Source organism: Corvus hawaiiensis, chromosome 7, assembly GCF_020740725.1.
Source record: "Corvus hawaiiensis isolate bCorHaw1 chromosome 7, bCorHaw1.pri.cur, whole genome shotgun sequence".
In the NCBI taxonomy this organism is placed as follows: domain Eukaryota; kingdom Metazoa; phylum Chordata; class Aves; order Passeriformes; family Corvidae; genus Corvus; species Corvus hawaiiensis.
The window spans coordinates 3,044,006-3,062,211 of record NC_063219.1 but is presented as its reverse complement, the minus strand read 5'-3'; the positions used below and the strand labels follow the sequence as shown (position 1 = coordinate 3,062,211).

The following is an 18,206-nucleotide window of genomic DNA, read 5'->3' as shown; positions in this document are numbered from 1 at the left end:
TGTTATAACTAACAGAACCAAAGCTCAACCCTAATATGTATTTCTCATTTGTAGCAGTGAACAGATTACTTTGGGGGACACATTCTGGGAAGACAGGCTGTGAGGGAGTAGAAAGTGCAGTAGTTAACACAGAATTTCAGTGGTGAATAAGGGACATAAACCAGGAAAAGTCATTGTTTTGGTGACACAGGTCTCATGTTCTGAGCACTCAAAGCTGTAGGTCAGTAACTCCAGAGGCTGTTCAGTAAAAGTGAAATAGGTTCATTTTACTGACCTGCTCTTGATGTGCTGCAGAGAGCCAATGCACTGGAAACTCCCGTTCACCATGATGGCCAGCCTGGTACAGAGGGCTTCACACTCCTCCATGCTACAAAACCAACCCAGAAACTCTAATAAGCCATTGAGAAGGTATAAAAAATAGTTAAGTAACAGGAGAACATCACTGATCTTCCCTAAAGTGGTGTGGGTCTCTGTGGACACCACATTCAGCCACAACAAACCCCCAAACCTGTCACAGCTCAGTGCCCTGAAACTGTGCAAGGACCAGTGGGGAGTGTGAGGGATGGGCTCTCCACACCTCTGCTGACCCCAAAATAGGAGGCAGAGCCAGCCCAGCCCTACCTGTGAGACGTGAGTATCACTGAGCATTTGTTCTGCACTTCCTCGCTGATGATTTTCCAAAGGTGGCGTTTGGCATTTGGGTCCATTCCAGAGCTCGGTTCATCCTATTGGGAAAGACAGGACTGATTGGAAATTTGCACTTAAAAAGCAAACAAGCCTGGGCTCAGGCAGCAGTTAGTAGAGAGGGAATTCCCCCACCTCCTCCTCTTTTTATTGAGATTTTTTATCTCACAGAAGCAGCTGGAGCACCAGCAGGTGGTCAGAAATAAAGGCAGCAGTGCTGGGCTTGACACAAGCTGGGACAAGGGATATTTATGTCCACTAGGTATCCAGCTTAATATTGGGAACCCTGCTCACAGAGCTCTGCACACCTTCAATACACAGCTGATGCCTTGAGAGGCCTCCTAAAAACAGAGGCTAGACCAGAATAAGGGAATAAAGGCAGGTATTTATTTGAAAGGCCTTCAGAGGTACACCCTGGGGAGCCAGAGGCTACTGCCGAGAGGGACCCCAAGATGGACAACAGGTCATGAGTTCTTCACACTTCTGTAAGTTTGGTTCATTTGCATATCAGCATAAATTCTCGAATTAAAGCTTCAGTTTAATGATGTAATTCCCCTCAGCTTGCCCCCCTTTAGTGGCTTTTTGGTTTATACTTTTTGGGCCTAGGATGGTCTGGGTCCTTGAAGAGCAGACCCAGAGAGGCTTTGTTATTTGAGAGAGCAGAAGTTAACAGGCTACAAGAAACTTCAGAGTTACACACCAGGCAGTACAGGATTTGAAAAATATAAAAGTTAAAACCTAAGGCATCATAGCAAGTGGGAAAACTTCACAAAAAGGTATGTTTTAGCAATGGTGTAAGCCCATGGAAGAACTGGAAATTCAAAGTGAAAGACAAGACAGGAAGCCAAACCTAGAAAAGCAGTTATGTTCTAATCCTGAGGGAAGTGGCCCTTTTGCTCTCCTACAGTTTTGGAGCCTTAGATGCTGCTTTTCTTGCAAGGCTGTGCAGGTTAGTTGATAGAGATAAAAAACAAGATAGAGCTGGGAACTAGGAGAGTTTAATTGGCAAATAAAGGGTCTATTTTTGACCTCTGGAAGATGCTATCAGAGAAACTGAAAGACTTGCCACTCTCTTATGCCCTTAAAGAAAATATGAGTGTTTGCTGGAACCTAAACTTTCCTGTGATGGTTTCTGTTGTCAGGCCAAGCACGGGCATGTGGGGAGTGTCCTGTAAGCTGTGCCTGAGGAGGTTTTGTGAGACAAGTTCTCCTGCCAGCCCAAAGACCTGCTCCTCTTCCCCCACCAAGGCCCCCATTTCTCACCAGCAGCAGAATGGATGGATTTCCAATGAGAGCCAGAGCAGTTGACAGTTTCCTGTTGGTGCCATAACTGCACATAGAGGTGACTCTGTCCTTGTAGGCCATCAGGTTCAGCCGGTGGAGCAGCTGGAGTACAACCTAGGGAGCAAGAGTTGTGCTTCCACAACATGTCCAGCCATGGATTACCACACATCTATCTATTGAAAGGCCAAGCCCTTGTTACTCACTCCCTTGATGTCCCCCTCTGGGATGCCGTGCAGCCGAGCATAGTAATACATGTGCTCTTCCACTGTCAGCAGGTCATCCAAGGCATCTTCTTGAGGACAGTAGCCAAAGAGTGACCAGTGGGCCTCACTGATGTCATTCAAGGACCTGTGTAAGGAAGTTGGCACATCAGTGTAGAGACACTGAATTGCACCCTGGAATCAACAGGAGGGAGAAAATCCCTTCTCCTATTTCCTATCCCCTTCCCCAACCCTTGAAGGAAAATGCAGTGGATCTGCAGAGCTCCAGCTTTCAGACCCCCAGTTCTGCAGAGGCTGTGTGTCCAGTATGTAGCTCTCCAGTTACTGCCAGCACCTCAGATGGCACAGCTGCCACCAAGCCTACACCTGTTAAAGAAAGCTTTGAGGTGAGCCCTAATGGTCTCCAGGTCTAGCTCAGAAGTGGGATCACACTGCTGAGGATCTGAGCCTGATTCCATTTGCAATGGACTGAAGTGGAAGAAACACCTCTGAGAACAGCAGAGATCCAGGAGCAAAATGCAACCCCCTAGGAAGCAACCATGCCACCTTCAAAGGACGAATTCCCCACCTTGTTTATTTTTGCTCTGGCTTGAATGTTTTATTTCAGACTTTTACATTTCTTCTCCTTTGCCACCCAGCCTTAAAAACTTTTCTCAGGTTGATTTGCTTCCCCGGAAATCGCACCCATCATACCCAGAATGATCCTGCACCCGCAGCCTTCCACTGGATGCTCCGATGTCCCCTGTCAGCATCTTAAAGATTGTTGTCTTTCCAGCTCCATTCACACCAAGCAAGCCAAAGCACTGGGAAAGAAAAGTCAGAATGAAAGAGTGCTGTACTTGTAATGCAGAAATATTCCTCTGAGATGGGTGCTCAGTGCACCTTGTCCCATCTTTGTCCAGCCCCTTGAGCAAGATGAATTGCCAGAGGAACTCAGCACATCCCAGTGTTATAATGGAGGTTGTTTATGGTGCAATATACTCCAGCTTATATTAGGACCATTTGTTTAATATGGTGAAGAATCAAGGATGTGCCTCCAGTAGAGTCATTCCTTTTACTGTGAGGTACATTCCTGCAGGAGCTCAGGCCAAATCCCTATCAGCTCATTTGTGCAAAGCCTCCCCTTGGCAAGGGACAGAGCTGCTCATGGGAGTGGGCTGAGTGAGGTTTGGGCTGGCACTGGTAAAGCCTTAATGCAACACAAGGTTTTTGTCCCATAATGTCACTAAAGCACTCCATTAGTAAGAGGAAGAACTGGCTCCCTGTAGTGCAGTTCCAGTATCTCATGGTAAAAATCCACATTTTATTGCTAAGGTTGGAGATAGGCAGTTGTGTGTTGCATCAGCCATCACCATTGTGCTGATAATTTTATATTATTATTTAATTAAAATTGTTATTTTGCTCTCATTAGTACAGATCAGCTGACGTGAGAGTCCTCCTGTGCTGGGCCCACTGCAGATGCACAGAAATCCAAGGCTCTTCCCCACCTTGGTCCATACAGGGACAGAATCTGTGCACAGTCTGCAGATCAGGGCCACGGCTTCTGCTGACAGGTGGGGAACGGTGCCCTAAATCCCACCAGCATCAGGGTGAATTTTGCCAGAAGTCAGAGACCTCAATGCCAGTCCTGGCTTAGAAAAAATCCTCTGCCATAAAGACCAGCACCAGTCTCCACATGAGGATGCTGTCCTGCCCAGCACCCTACATCATTTCATCTCAGTGGGATCCAGGCAATGACAATAAACCAGGTGCCAAGGATTAATTCCAAGCTTCCCCACAAGTCAGGTGCACAGCATGAGGTAGAATCTGGTATCCAGTTTCCTCTGGATCTCAGAGGTGCTCTGTTTACTCCTGTCTTTTCACTTCTCAGGGAGGCAACTGCACTGACATGACCAAAGAATGTTTTTTTCTTTGGAGTTAATTTTAGGTCCTGATTCATGAAAATGTGTTTTCAGCTGAAGTGACTTGTCTTCCCCTGATGGGAAACACAAGCAGATAAGCCTGACTCACCATCTCCCATGCAATTCAGGTGAATAATTTCAGCTGGACACATTCTGCTGTCTTCATTCACCACCTGGTGATCCCCAGTGACCCCCCCCCCCCCCCAAGACTGCACTGTACAAACAGAGCACACAGACATTTTGCTCTGAATACAGCTCCATCAATTCCCATCCACCTTCCCTCTTTCTAGGGCCTTCAAACTGTCAGTTGGTGTCCCAAATCTACCAGGAGCCTCTTGCCACTGCTGTAACCGCAAGAATCAATAAATGGGGCAAAGGAAGGAAGAGGCCAGAGCAGAACAAACTGCTACAGAAGATGACAATGAGACTGGAAGGTGCCCACAGCCTTCTCCCCTGGCTCACCTCCCCAGCAGGGATCCCAAGGCTGATATTTTTCACTGCTGTGATGCGTTTGTGAGGGAGGTGGTAGATCTTGGTGAGGTTCTGGAGCTGCACCACGTCGAAGTCAGCTTTGCCAGACTCCACCCGGCTCCTCTCTGCCTGGACATCCCCGTCCTCTGTGGTGGCGGGTGGCAGAAGGGAGGCTTTGCCATGGACTCTGTCAAACAGGAACCTGGGGGAGGGCAGAGAGGGACTTACCCTCCAGCAACAGCCAGCAGCTGGGATAGATCCCAGGGAGCCTTCTGTGAGACCCCAGGGCATGCACAAAATACTCAGATATACAGTTTCTATTCTCTCCTGGTATCTGCTCCACCCAAGGGTCTCTTCCTGCCTATTGTTTTTCCCTCTTTTTCAGCAAATATTCTGGGCTGGAGCAGGTCCTGCCTTGTGGACACGCTCCTAACGCAGGTGACAGGAATGTTCTCACTCCTCTCTGTGTGCAGCCAGGGCAGAGGAGATGGGGAGAGCCAAACAGAGGTTGCCAGTGGAATGACTGCCCCCCACCAACAGCTGAGCACCCGCCCACCAAACCCTGAGCCCCGGGCTGCAGTCCCAGCCAGCACCGACTGCCAGGGGACTCCATAAACTACACCTCTGTTAGTTAATACTCTAATTACTGGGACTCCTGCCAGAGAAAACTCACTCCATATTCACAAATTGTCCTGGAAATTGATGGGCTTCATAATTGACAATGATAGTGCGGGAGCCCGGAATGCAACCACGGAGCTGTGGCTGGGGCTGCTTCCCCTGCGAGGCTCCAGATGTTACTTACTCCAGTACGTTGTTCCAGACTCTCTGAATCATCCTGTCGTGAACTGTGAGACGAATGGCAAAGAACACGGTGCCCTGGATGAACATGGCCAACAGCTTGGACGTGGTCTTGTCCAGCTCAAAGGTTTTGTCAGGGTAATCCACTCCATAGGCTTTTAAGAAGCCCAGCAGTGCCTGATCCTGTGACAGTTCAATCAAGCCATAGCCAAAGCAAAATTGTGGGAACAGAAGGAACACATGCCTTAAATTTTCAGCAAGATCACGCAAACCCTGGAAAAAAACAAAGAGCAGCACAGTCAGTCACTACTTTTATTCACGGAATAAATTCAAAGGTTTTACTGTGGGACTGAAGTGTAACAATTACATTAGGATTTGCCTGTGTCTCAGAGCAGAGATAAATTGAGAGCAAAGAGCTCTGGAGACAGCTCGTTTCACAGGCACAAGGTCATAAAAGTCAACAGGCAGCTCTGAGGTTGTGATCACCCATAGTAAACAGCAGCCAGCTCCCAGGATGCTGCTCCCAGGATGCTGCTCCAGCACCCAGAACCTACCCATGTGCCAGAGCTGAGTTCTGCCACTGTGCCCCCCAAATCTGTCCAGCACAGCCTGCTCCCCTGGAGCACTGTCCTGTCTCTTCTCCTTGGACAAACAACTCCATAAAACACAAGATTTGGCTTTTCTAGACATGGAAGGGCTTTTCCAGCTAGTTCACAGCAGAACAGCCCAGTGCACAGTCTCACAGTAAAGAACTCTGGTGCATTTCTAGCAGAAGAAAGGATTAGTGCACAAAGTAAACTGGAGAGGCACTAAATTAGCATGGAAAGAAACTGACTCCCTGCCACTGGGGCACAGAGGGATGAAAGGTGATCATAATTGCATATCCCTAAAACCCAAGGGGCTGCTGAACAAACTCTGTCCAGATACAGAGAAAAATGCAACCCAGCTATTGTAATTGCCCTCCATAAAAAAAGAAATCTAAGTGTAAGGTGTGCATTTAATCCCAGCCATTCCCAGGGAGATCTCAGTTTAAGAGAAGGCTTTACTTTAGGGAATCATCACTGTCTCTGGGTTGTCATCCTTGCAGGGAGAAGATGACTGCATTACAGACCTGGATGACAGACAGCTGGTGCTGGGCTTACTGCAGCACATGTCAGACTCAGGGCAGTGACATTCAGCTGTCACTCCCCACAGTTCGTGCTGCGAGAACTCAGCAATGGTTTGAAGTGTTCATCAACAACTTTCTATCAAACATCTCGACCCACCTCCTGCCCTTCATCTTCCATCACCAGGGTGGTTATAAAGAGGGTCCTCAGTTTTCTCCCTCTCTTTTCATGTTCTCCCCTCTGCCACCACTGTTTCCTTCTTTGCTGGGGGTGCAGATTTACAGACAAGCAAGCTCCATATGTGACTCATGTCCTGTCTGTAGGGAACCCTGTGAAATCCTGTGACTGTGTCCAGCTGCTATGGACCTGATCAAAGCCACCAAGCCCACAAGAAGCCTCCTGCTGTGTCACCACAGGGTCAGTATTAGTGGGGCTCCTACCTGGTCTGTGGCCTTTTCCTGGGAGAGCAGGAACACAACCGAGTGAGTGATAATGGTGTTGATGCCGAAGAACAAGTTAACACAGACGTAAACAATGAAGGCCATCCCTGTTTCCTTGAAAAATCCAGCCAGCAGGTACATCCAGGAAAATGATGCATATCTATACATACCAACAGTGCAGAGAAAACCATGGTAACTCAAAGGGCTACTTTGAAAACAAACCACTGAAGACATCAGACAACATAGAATCGTTGGATGGTATGAGTTGGAAGAGAGCTTAAAGCCCATCCCATTCCACCCCCTGCCATGGACAGGGACACCTTCCATTAGGTCAGGTTGCTCCAAGCCCTGTCCAACTTGGCTTTGAACACTTCCAGGGTTGGAACATAACATAACATAACAGCTCTGTTTTGGCATGTAACTACATTTCCACATTACAGAGCTTAAAGAAAAGAAAAATGCCTTTGTGTCTGTTAGAATTTGGAGAAAAGGTTTATGATACATACTTTGAACACAGAACCCCACCTGAAAACAAAGAGACTGGGCCTGGAGGATTCAAAGCCGGGGGAGTTTGTTGAAGTTTTCCTGAATTGTGCTACTGCTGTTTATTTTGCTCTCTGATATTAAAATGCTCTTGAACCTTGCAATAGGTCAGGAAGCATTTGCTTACAGCTAGAGCTGTTGCTGGGACCTTGAATACTTCCATATCCTCAAGTAGTGTTTGCTTTGAATAAAGCAGGCACAACAACAGCTCTCTTCCCCAGCTTTGGGATTTACCTCCCTGCCCCTGGAAGGAGCAACTTAGTCCGTGTTTGTGGAGTGCGTGTTGAAGAGAAAAGCTCACATGTCCCCCCTGGATCTCAGTCTCCAGCAGCCTGCAAAATCCAGTGCCTTACCCTGAGCAGTGATATTTAAATAACTAAGCCCCACGCTTACCCGAACAGTAACAGCAGAAGAAACACTGCCACTAAGTTACTGTTGTTGCAGAAAGCTGGGATCTGGAAGGCGGAAATAACTCCCACTGAGAGTCCAATAGGGACCATAAAAAGTACCTGCAAAATGATATTAAAAAGATGTTACTAGGACAACAGTTCTGAAACACCTTCCTGCAACGATACAGAAGCACCAACACCAGGACTGAATCTGGTCCCACAAATGCAGCTTGGTTTTTCTAAGGGAAACCAAACACAGGTGGGCTTTCAATCCTCCCCAGGCTTGCAGATGAATTCCCACAAAGCCTCTTTGAGTAGGCAAAGCCTCAGCATTGAGGACTGTGGGCAGAAAGTACCTTAAAAAAAGGTTGTGAATGAAAAATATGCCTTTGGGTTTTCTGTTCGCCTTGAAGTCAGACCACTTCATTGTGCCCTGTAAATCTAGTCTTTATAGTGTTGAGTCAAGCCAGAGACCTACCAAACGTCTGCCTGGAGAGCTCCTCTCTTCCCCAGCGCTGGGATTTAGCAGAATTTACTGGCAGGGATTCACTGAGAAATATCAAGTTGCCGAGAGCTCTGGATTAGTTTCAGCCTGCTGAATACTGACTGTGCAAGGACTCCGGGGATTTTTCCACAGGCTGATACAAATAGGCAGTGCTGGAGTGAGGGCCTGGATCAGGGAGGCAGGCACACGCCTGCTCCACCCTCCCTGCTGTGCTGCAGCTCAGGGCTGCACTGCTGAGCCAGGCTGGGGCCATGCTGCCTTGGGACCCCTTCCAGCCCTCCTGCAGGGCAGGGGATCCTTGTGCTGCTGCCTTGGGACCCCTTCCAGCCCTCCTGCAGGGCAGGGGATCCTTGTGCTGCTGCCTTGGGACCCCTTCCAGCCCTCCTGCAGGGCAGGGGATCCTTGTGCTGCTGCCTTGGGACCCCTTCCAGCCCCTCCTGCAGGGCAGGGAATCCTTGTGCTGCTGCCTTGGGACCCCTTCCAGCCCTCCTGCAGGGCAGGGGATCCTTGTACTGCTGCCTTGGGACCCCTTCCAGCCCCTCCTGCAGGGCAGGGAATCCTTGTGCTGCTGCCTTGGGACCCCTTCCAGCCCTCCTGCAGGGCAGGGGATCCTTGTGCTGCTGCCTTGGGACCCCTTCCAGCCCCTCCTGCAGGGCAGGGAATCCTTGTGCTGCTGCCTGCCCACATCAGCCCCTCCAGGCAGGCACTTCTGGCTCACATTCCCCATGGGATTTCAGCCCTTAGTTCTCCCTGCATCAAAGGGGACTGGTCACCCAAATGAAGATTTCCTGTTTCCAGGAAGTGATAGAATCACTGGGATTTTAGGTTCTTGCAGATCTGCATCAACAGAAATGTGTGGGATAGGTGGAGCTGGTCAGCACTGCAGCCCAGCTGGCAATGCCAGGCTCAGGAGCTGCGCTCGGCTGCACTGCCCATTCCCTGCGGGAGGGTCTGACACCCTGCACACAGGGAATGCAGGAGACACAAAGCACTTCAGCCTGCAGACACTGCAAACATTGGTCCTCTTGGCCCAGCAGTGCTTTCCAACAACCATTTCCATTAACCCTCTGCACCAGGAGGAAACAACTTCAGGGGCAACAAGGACATGCCCATGCCAGGGAATGCAGCACAGTGCTGGGAGCTCAACAAGGTACATCTATACAGCACTGTGAAAAGGAACCTGCTCAGGTCCTGCAGGGCTGCATTTGTAGCTTTCCTTGGCTTAAAAACTTTAGAACATAGAATCTTACAGACAGCATTCAAGCCAGTGATGGGGTTTTGCCCAGCAGGGTTGTGTCAGCTGCGGGATGCCTGCTGCTGTCCCAGCCAGGGTTCCCAAACTGGCTGTAGCCTTGAGCCCCGAAGCCTCACCCCAGATTTGTGGAGCCTGAGTGACAGCAGATCCAGCCCTGCAAGCTGTCAGAGGAGCAGCTGGCTGCTGGAATGGAAATCAAGCTGCAGCCTGCTCCCATATAAATGTGCCGGGTGCTTTGCATACACTCCAGAGAGCAGGAATGCCTTTGCTTAGCAGAATCCAGTGTTGCAGTTCACGTTTAATCGTCCCCAATGCCTTGGAGAACAATTACTACAGAACACTCTTGATAGCAATAAGAAGTCTAGGCAACCAACTCTAAATAAAGAATGTCTTTTCCCCCCATGCTGTGTGATGCTCCTCCTGGTGCATTTAGGAATGTGAATTATTTACCAGATCATAAACGAAGTTGGTCACCCAGTAGGTTGTCATCCCAATGCCTGAAATGTGCTGCAGCTGCTTGGCTTTGGTTTGGTGCTCCTTGACCATGTAGAGCACAAAGCTGGCTGTGGTGATGGAGTAGCCAACCAAAACAGACATTGACACTATGATGTCCAGTAAGCTGTTGAGCCTGGGAGAAAAGGGGAGAAAGATGCATTTGGTGAGTGGGAGTGGCAGATTTCCCTCACTGGGAGGATTAGTCAGAGCTTAGAAGCAACAAGGTCCTGATTCTGGGCCAGCATCTTTATAATCCTGAAATGGTTTGAGGCTGGAAGGGACCTCAAAGCCCATCCCCTTCCACCCCCTGCCATGAGCACAGACATCTTCCACTATCCCAAGCTGCTCCAAGCCTCATCCAGCCTGGCCTTGGACACTTCCAGGGATGGCCTCACCACCCTCACAGAGGAGGATTTCTTCCTTTCTTTGCTGCCTTTGCTGATGGCAGTGATGCCCAGCAAAAGGGACTCACAGCACTGAGCTGTAGTGCTGGACCCCGGCATGGAGTGGAAGGGCCAAAAGGAAAATGATGTCATTATTATTATTATTATTATTATTATTATTATTATGCCCAAGCACACTAATGTGTGAGGCTGTAACTGTGACCTCCAGATCTCCAAGGGATCCTGCAAAAAAACCCTCACAGGAATCCCCAGCTCTGGTGGCAAGCAGGACCCTATTCATGCATAGAGGGAACAAAGACAAGTGAGAACAGTTTCATCACTTAGAGAAAGATATCCAGTAATTTAGACTGGTTTATGGTTTCCAAGAAGCTGCCTTGCTCCTTTTAAAGCTAAAAAATTCAGGCATCAGTCAGAGGAATCCTCTTACATTACTTGTTCTTGACTCTGTCCTCCAGGATATGGGTGAGCTGATAAGGAAATACCTACAGGGAAAAGAAAAAAAAAAAAATTGAAAATGTGTCCAAATTAAAGCTTTCTTCACCAGCTCCTGATATTGACAATAATATAGAAAACTGAGAGAGAAGAGCAGAAAAGCAGATGAGAACTGTGTTTCTGCTCTGTCATCTCTGTGCGATCTTGGGCAGAATTTTGAGCATCCTCATTTTTCCTGTGACTTCACTTGGCTGCACAGCAGATCTGAAATTCAAACCGTAGGCCTTGTTCCTACATCTGTCTGGCTGACAGCACCATTCCCTTCCCACACCTCACATCAGGCACGTGCCTGTGGGCCTGTGTATTCCAGCTCAGATTCCTCAGCACTGACACCTTCAAAACTGATGAATATGTTCTGTTTCAAAGCTGCTGTCTGATGATCCCACCTCGTTCCATTTGTTCTTTTATCACCAGGAACAAGTCTTTCCCTGCTGCCCTTCTCCACAACTGCTACCTGCCTGTGATAGATGTCTTTCTCCATAAGGGATCTGTGGAGAGCAGAAACCCAGGTAAGCTACAGACACTTCTGCCCCCAGAGTGGCAGTGAATTAATGCTGAACTATTCTGTCTTAAGAAACTATAAAAAAAAAACCAAAAAAAGAGAGTATTTTGTTCAAAGTTACTAGCAAAAATCTAATTGCCACACTGGTACGTCCCCTGCGATGTTTTCCAAAAAAATCCATTAAAAAATGGGTTTGTATCAGGCCCAAACTGCAGCAGAGAAACTCCCTGCTCATGAGCAGGTATCTTCACAGGTGGTTTAAGTACTTCTTTTGCAAGGAGAACACCTAGCCCAATATACACTGGTATTGTTCACCACAGTGCTTTTGCCATGTCTGGAGGCAATCTGTGCCCACAAAAGCAAAAGGAAGAACACGGGGGGCCAGTCCCAACCTCCAGGGCAGGTCTCTGCCTTGGCCCCCCCAGGATGACAGCCCAGTCTCTAAGACTCCAGCGCCTGAGAAAGGGTTCCCATGTTTATGTGCCTAAAAATGAGGTTCCCAATTCATATTCTGACACCTCAGTAAATGCCTCAGGGAGTGCTCGGGGACCTCCAGCTGCCGTTAAATGCAGAGATTTTCTAGAACATGCCACCTCTGAAATTTAAACTCCTCATAGCCAGGTGCCAGATTTTAGGAATGATGTGATGAAGAACTATTCTGAGTAATTTTCCCTAAGAATGGGCACTCTGACAGGGGAATCAGAAGGGAGGAGCCTGTGGGTTTAGCTGACCAAATGCTAGGATTTCAGGAAGGATTTCAATGGAAATTAATTTTGGAGGAAAAAAACCCAACCAAACCTCAGTCTTGTCATCAGTGAGAGAAATGGGATTAAAATCTTGGACTGCTGATAAAGCCATACAAACAGCCAGGAAATGTTTCCCTTCTCCAAAAGGGAGAGAGAGAAAGAAAGAATACCGACTGTCTAATCTGTTAATACTTCACTATAAAGCCATTTTCCTTTACTGGAGCTTAGGCTAGAAGTCAAAATTTCCATTTCAATGCTTTTTCCTTTTTTGTTAGCTGGGATTAAGAGAAGAAAAAGCACAATATACATAAGTCAAAAGCTATTATGACTTGCTTAGTGGCGGGGTAAAAAGCTTTTTATGTATTTTTTTCAAAATATACCCTAAGTCAAACCTCTAAAGCAGAACTGGCACCTCTTTCTGACTGCTGAAGTGACAACACACTTTTATCTGGCCACTTCAATGGTTCTTAAACCGTCATTTATTTGTCACAGCAACAACTCGATTGAGCTGCTGGGAGCACATCCCATGGAACGTCCCTTCAGTTGTATTTCAGACTGGATTTACTCTGCCTCAGGGGAACCAGCCTCATCCATTCATTCTATTTCTCCCCTTTTCTTGCTTGGATGATTAGTGGGAAGGAGAGAATTATCTGTCTGGTCATTTACTACTAAGCATTTCTTTCCAAAAACACATAAGCAGGGGGACAGACAGAACAAAAACTGCTGCTATTCTTTCCCTCTGAAAATTGCTGTTTTGCTGGTATAAAACTTTCCCTGTGAAAACTTTCTGGCTGTTCACACGAACTTCCTGCCTTTGCTCTTGCTACAGCATGTGTTGGGAATACAGAGACAGAGCAAGGAGCTTCACTGCTGAATAATTCAGCTGCTCTGGGATGTTCCTGCTGCTGGAAGTGCCTGGCTGGGGTCTCTTATCTCGGCAGCCGGACTGCAGCTCTGTGATGTGTGAGCTGAGGGCACACTGCAAACCCCAGAGGGGACAGCCAGGGCCTGTTTGAGGGGGTGGCCAGGACAAGGCTCTGGTGTGACTCTCTGTGAGCTGAGCTGGCTGGGAGGGGAGTCTTGATGCAGTGGTGTGAGGCAGGAAGAGACACACCGGGGCCACTTGTGATCAGCATCTGCTGCTGCTTGAATTCAGGGTGTCACACTCAAAGCTTCAGGTCACATGCCTGGTTCCATTACAGCTCAATTCAGACATGTCCTATGAGCCAAGAGACACTGCCACCTGTCTCTGTGTCACCAGGGGCAGCAGCCCTCTGAGGTGAGCAGGGCTAGGCCTGACCAGGACATGGCTGGAAGGGCACCGCTTGTCCAAGGAAGTCAATCAGGAGGGCGTTTCTGCACACAATTGCTGCTCTTGGCAGAGCACAGCCCAAAAATCCCTGTATAAGATTTCTCAGTATCAATCTCTCTCTGCACCCTGGCCCTCTCTGGAGACAGACACACATACAGACAGGTTTGTGCCCACACTGCACTTCGAAAGAGGCTAAACTGCCAAGGGAAAGGCAGGGTGCCCTGGTTTACCAGCAGGAATTTGGGTCACTGCGTTATCAAGGAGAAGCTATGAGGACCCCAAATGGGCCATCAGCACTCCTTGGATCTGTGTGTGTCATGTGTCAGAGGGAAAATACAGCTGAAAATTGTGTTTCTTATTAATCTCGCTCTCCCCACTCTCACTCAAACCCAGACACACTTATGCCCACACACCCCGGGCTGCTCTCAGCAGAAGGGTGACATTAAAATTTCCTAATCTAACCCACTCCCGGAGATGACCTAGAGGAGCTCTTCCCTGCATAACTAATGGGCACCTATCAAGAGACAGCTCTTCCTGTGCCACATGAGAGGCAATAAATCAAACACCAACTGCTGGCATTTCCTGGATGAAGCGTTTTATGTAGGAGCTGGGGTCCTCTCTGTCCAGCTCCCCTGAGCCTCTGACTAAGACTAATGAACTTGGTGATTTATTCGTGCTTTTCAATTCTGTTTTGAAAGGAATTGCAGAACAGTGAATAAAGAAATGGCCTCATTGAAGTCAAGATAAGTGTTGTCATTGATTTCAGCAGAACCAGGATATCCCTCCAAAGGGGAGAAGTTATCTGCTTATGTAAAGGGACACTTACCATATCTGGAAGTCTCATTTTTTGGCAAGTTGGCTCGAAGAATGAAGTTGTTCAAGCTGTTGAGATAGGCTGGGAGGCTGTGATAACCCTCAGGATTGTACCACACCTGCACACAATTGAGAAATTGAAACAATTTGGGAGTTGTTACTGACGTGTTGGTTTGTCCTGCTTCACTTGTGCAAACTACCTCAGATTTCAGCTCTGGTGCTTTACAACATTTTCACAGAGCAGAACCAGAGAAACGGGCATATCAGAATGCACCAGCCAGCCCTCATTATGGTACATACATTCCCTCATGAGATAAAGGTGCTACTAATTGATCTTTTCACCTCTGTATAATAAAATTATGACAGCAGAAAAATTGCCTCCTGCTAGCAAGAGAAGTGAGACCAATAAAAAAGAATGGAGAGAGAAATGGAAATGAACTGCAAGCCATCTCTGTCATGCCAAGCTGCAGATTTCAGAGGGTTTTGCTTTCTTTTCTGGAATATCCATGAACTCAACATGGCTTCTCCCGAGTCCCACACTTCCCATGCCAGGATGAGCAGGTGGAGGTTGGTTACCTTAGTCAGTGTTCTGTTGGGGGGCACTGGCCTGATGTCAAACTGCAGATCTGCTGTCAAAGGCAGCCCGAAGCTCCAGCCACCATACCTGAGTGAAAACCAGAGGGAAATGCATTGCTACCCTCATCCCAAAGCTCTGATTCCCTTGGATGGGCCACGTCAATGTGCCACTGCCACACCAGGCAATTCCAGCCTGACTTCAGAGAGCTTATCCCAGTGTGGGGCCAAGCCACCACTGCTGCAGGTGGCTGTTTGGGGGGAAAAAAGAGAAACAGAAGCTTGACAACACTGTCACAAAACTGTGCTGAAAACCTCCTTTTGAGCAAGATCCTGGAGCCGTGTGGACTCCTGAGCTGTGTGCCTGCCACTCAGGGGTGAGATGCTGCTTCTGACCCAGGAGATGAGCAGTTCAGTTCATCAGTGGCAGATGAACACATTTCCTGCCAGCCTTAGGGGCAGGCTACCTCTGCCCCAAGCCTTGCTGTGCAGCTGCCTGGCAGAGCCCAGACCCACCAACAGCTCTGAGAGCCCCGTGGCACAAGAAAATGCTCTGACTCTGCTCTCACTGGAATGGATGCGCTCCTTCAAGTGAAGCACACGCTGAGACTCTTCAGAGAATCAAACCTGGAGGAAAATCTCTCCCCAGGGTTTACTTCATGACAGGCTGTGTCAGATTTTCCTCTTTTTCAAGACTTCTGAGTCAGACAAAGGCTTGTCTACAGATCCAGCCCCAACATGCCAGATGATTGACACATTATCCCCAGGCTATCTCTGCTATGATCAAGCAGAGCACTTGCACGAGCCTTTATCTTTTATCCATGATTGCAGGACACTTCAGCTCCTTTCACCAGGTCCTAAACCCCTATGGCACTGCCACCTCTTCAGGCAGAGGGGATGTGACAGGTGTAGGATGTCCTGCTCCCAGTGCCATTCAGAGGAGAGGGAGGCGAGTTTGTGCCGTACCGTTTCTGCAGGAAGTCTTTGGTGGTTGCCAGGATGTAGGTCTCCACATTGTGCCCTGTCAGGTTGTAAAGTGTCCTTGTGGAGAAGGTCATTCTGTGAGGGGGTGTATAGTTTGTCTGTGGACATGTCTGAGGGGAGACAAACGAAGAAAAACTTTAGTGTTTGTGTTTTAACTAGAAACTACCACATCAGGACAAGATTGAGAGCAGGCAATGACAGCATTCTGGTCCTGAGCTTCATTCCTGCAGAGGCTGCTCCTTCCCAAGCCAGGGTGCAGGGACACCACAGCACACGTCCCTGCACACTGTCCCCAACAAATCCTGGGAGGTGCTTAAAAACAACCTCTGCTTAAACCCACCCTTCGGCTCTACTGGCATCAGTGGGACCTTGAAACGTGCTTCATGCTACAGAGGAAGATTTTGGCTGAATTAAGGCTGATCCTACTTAGCAGAGTGACTGCACTGACAACTGCAGAGGGCAAAACAACTCACAGAGCAGAAAACTCTGTGGTGGCCTCAAACTCTCATCTTCCATTTCACAGCAGCTACACTCTTACATTTCTGCTTTACTGTCAGTCACTGGAAATGTTTTCCTGGGCTTCAGAGAAACTTTGAATCAGTCCTGAATATGTAATTTAACATGCTGAGGGCCAAAGTCACATCACTGTTCCATGAGGTTGAAGTGTCCTCCCAGACAGCATGTTGGCTGCTTCCTTCAGCTCATCCATAACAAAAGCCCTGGACTCCCCCACTGTGGATCTGTTCATCTGAATACACAAAATAGCTTCTTCCATGCTGAGGAACACCTGCCTGTGCCTGCTAGAGGTGAGAATCAGCTTTGAACATTATCCCAACTTACTAGAGAAATTATGCCAATGCTTTCAATGATGTGAAATTAAGTGTATGTCCAGAAAACTGCACAAAATAGCTGCATGTTAAAGAATGACTAGAAACATTCAACTAAGTACATCTGTTATGTTAAAATGGCATCACATTGTGCCATGAGTTTATTTGCTATGGAAAAAAGCGGAGGACAGGTGAACAGCACTGGAGGGAGGAGAGCTCAACCCCAAACGGAACAGTAAAACTCTAACACCCTTGGGGCAGAATCTGCCTTTTCCCTGTGTGCATGCAAAGACACTAGGCAGTGCCCACATCTGGGTCTGTAGGTACCACTGTAATGCAAATAATTAATATTGTTAATCATTAATATTTAGAACAAGGAGCAGTTCTAGACTTTGCATAAAGTCAAATTCTGAAGTGCAAGCAGCAAAAATAGCTGTGCTTTTATATAGTGACAGTGCTTGTATAAAATGAAATCTTCCTCTTGAACACATGCTCACCTCTGTCAAAAGGGACAATCATACAACCCTCAAAACCACCATTAAACCTATTCCTACCATGGGGAGCAAGGCAGGGATATTAGAGTGTGAATCTTCTGAGGATGCTGTTTCCTTTCGTATCCCCAAACTGGTGCAGAGAGTGGTTATCCAGTGTACAAATTCAACAAGGCCAAAAAGAGATAGGAGGACTTGGAACACTGAGTTAGCATCATGCCAGCCCATAAAACCACTCCCAACAAACAAGGCCCTCAGTTATCCCCCAAGCCTGCTCACTTTTGGGTTTATCCAAGTTACCTGGATGCCATCTGTGCAGTTGCAGGCAGAATACTTGGTTCTCTGGTTTCCACTGGTAATCCACTGGCCAAGCATGTCCTCTGTTAAACACTGCCTGAAAAGGAACACATTTTCCTCTGAGGCTCTCTGTGCTCAGGTGTGCAAGCGAAGCTAATTGCTGTCATGTTTAATGACAGCAAGGCTGGCAGTTGAGCAGCTTCAGCAGGAAATCAGACCTTCTTGTCAGCTCTGGGTGCTTCAGGGAATCCCCAGCCTCCTACTGCCTCCCATGCCCTCTGGCACAGAGCCCTCCCTGCTGCTCCCTGTGCCTGGATTCACTCAGCTGATCAGATGGAATCCAGGCACCACTTCATTCCTCCAGTAGACAGTGCGAGGAATTGGCACTCATAGGCCAAAAGCATCTGAAACCAGCCCAGAAATAAGGGCTATTGTTGTGGCAATCCCTGGGCACTCCTGTGATGGGCTGTATTGCCTGGGCAGTCACTGCAAACACTCAGGGTAAATATTTGCCTGCACGAGCATTCAAGTCTGCCCAGGATTTTACCACCAATTCCCTGAGAATTTATCTGCAAAGCCCAAAACAAACCAGCCCTCATGGCACAGCTTTTAGATAGAGCTAATAAAGGCTGTGCTGAGAACTTGCTGTGAGGGCTCACGTTATAATTGGAAT

At 48.1% G+C, this 18,206-nt stretch overlaps 1 protein-coding gene across 1 annotated transcript in view; it reads right to left on the bottom strand.

Moving 5' to 3' along the window:
* The window catches only part of ABCA12 (ATP binding cassette subfamily A member 12), a 79,694-nt gene that overhangs the window by 3,703 nt on the left and 57,785 nt on the right, over window positions 1-18,206 (bottom strand). The window contains exons 37-51 of the mRNA XM_048309252.1: window positions 17,537-17,630; window positions 15,901-16,028; window positions 14,938-15,025; window positions 14,375-14,480; window positions 10,924-10,978; window positions 10,048-10,225; window positions 7,842-7,957; window positions 6,906-7,065; window positions 5,364-5,632; window positions 4,553-4,763; window positions 2,883-2,992; window positions 2,172-2,316; window positions 1,948-2,082; window positions 622-725; window positions 275-367 (exon numbers count right to left, since the gene is read on the bottom strand). Coding sequence (XP_048165209.1) covers window positions 275-367; window positions 622-725; window positions 1,948-2,082; window positions 2,172-2,316; window positions 2,883-2,992; window positions 4,553-4,763; window positions 5,364-5,632; window positions 6,906-7,065; window positions 7,842-7,957; window positions 10,048-10,225; window positions 10,924-10,978; window positions 14,375-14,480; window positions 14,938-15,025; window positions 15,901-16,028; window positions 17,537-17,630 — 1,992 coding nt within the window. The remainder of the gene's footprint in view (window positions 1-274; window positions 368-621; window positions 726-1,947; window positions 2,083-2,171; window positions 2,317-2,882; window positions 2,993-4,552; window positions 4,764-5,363; window positions 5,633-6,905; window positions 7,066-7,841; window positions 7,958-10,047; window positions 10,226-10,923; window positions 10,979-14,374; window positions 14,481-14,937; window positions 15,026-15,900; window positions 16,029-17,536; window positions 17,631-18,206) is intronic.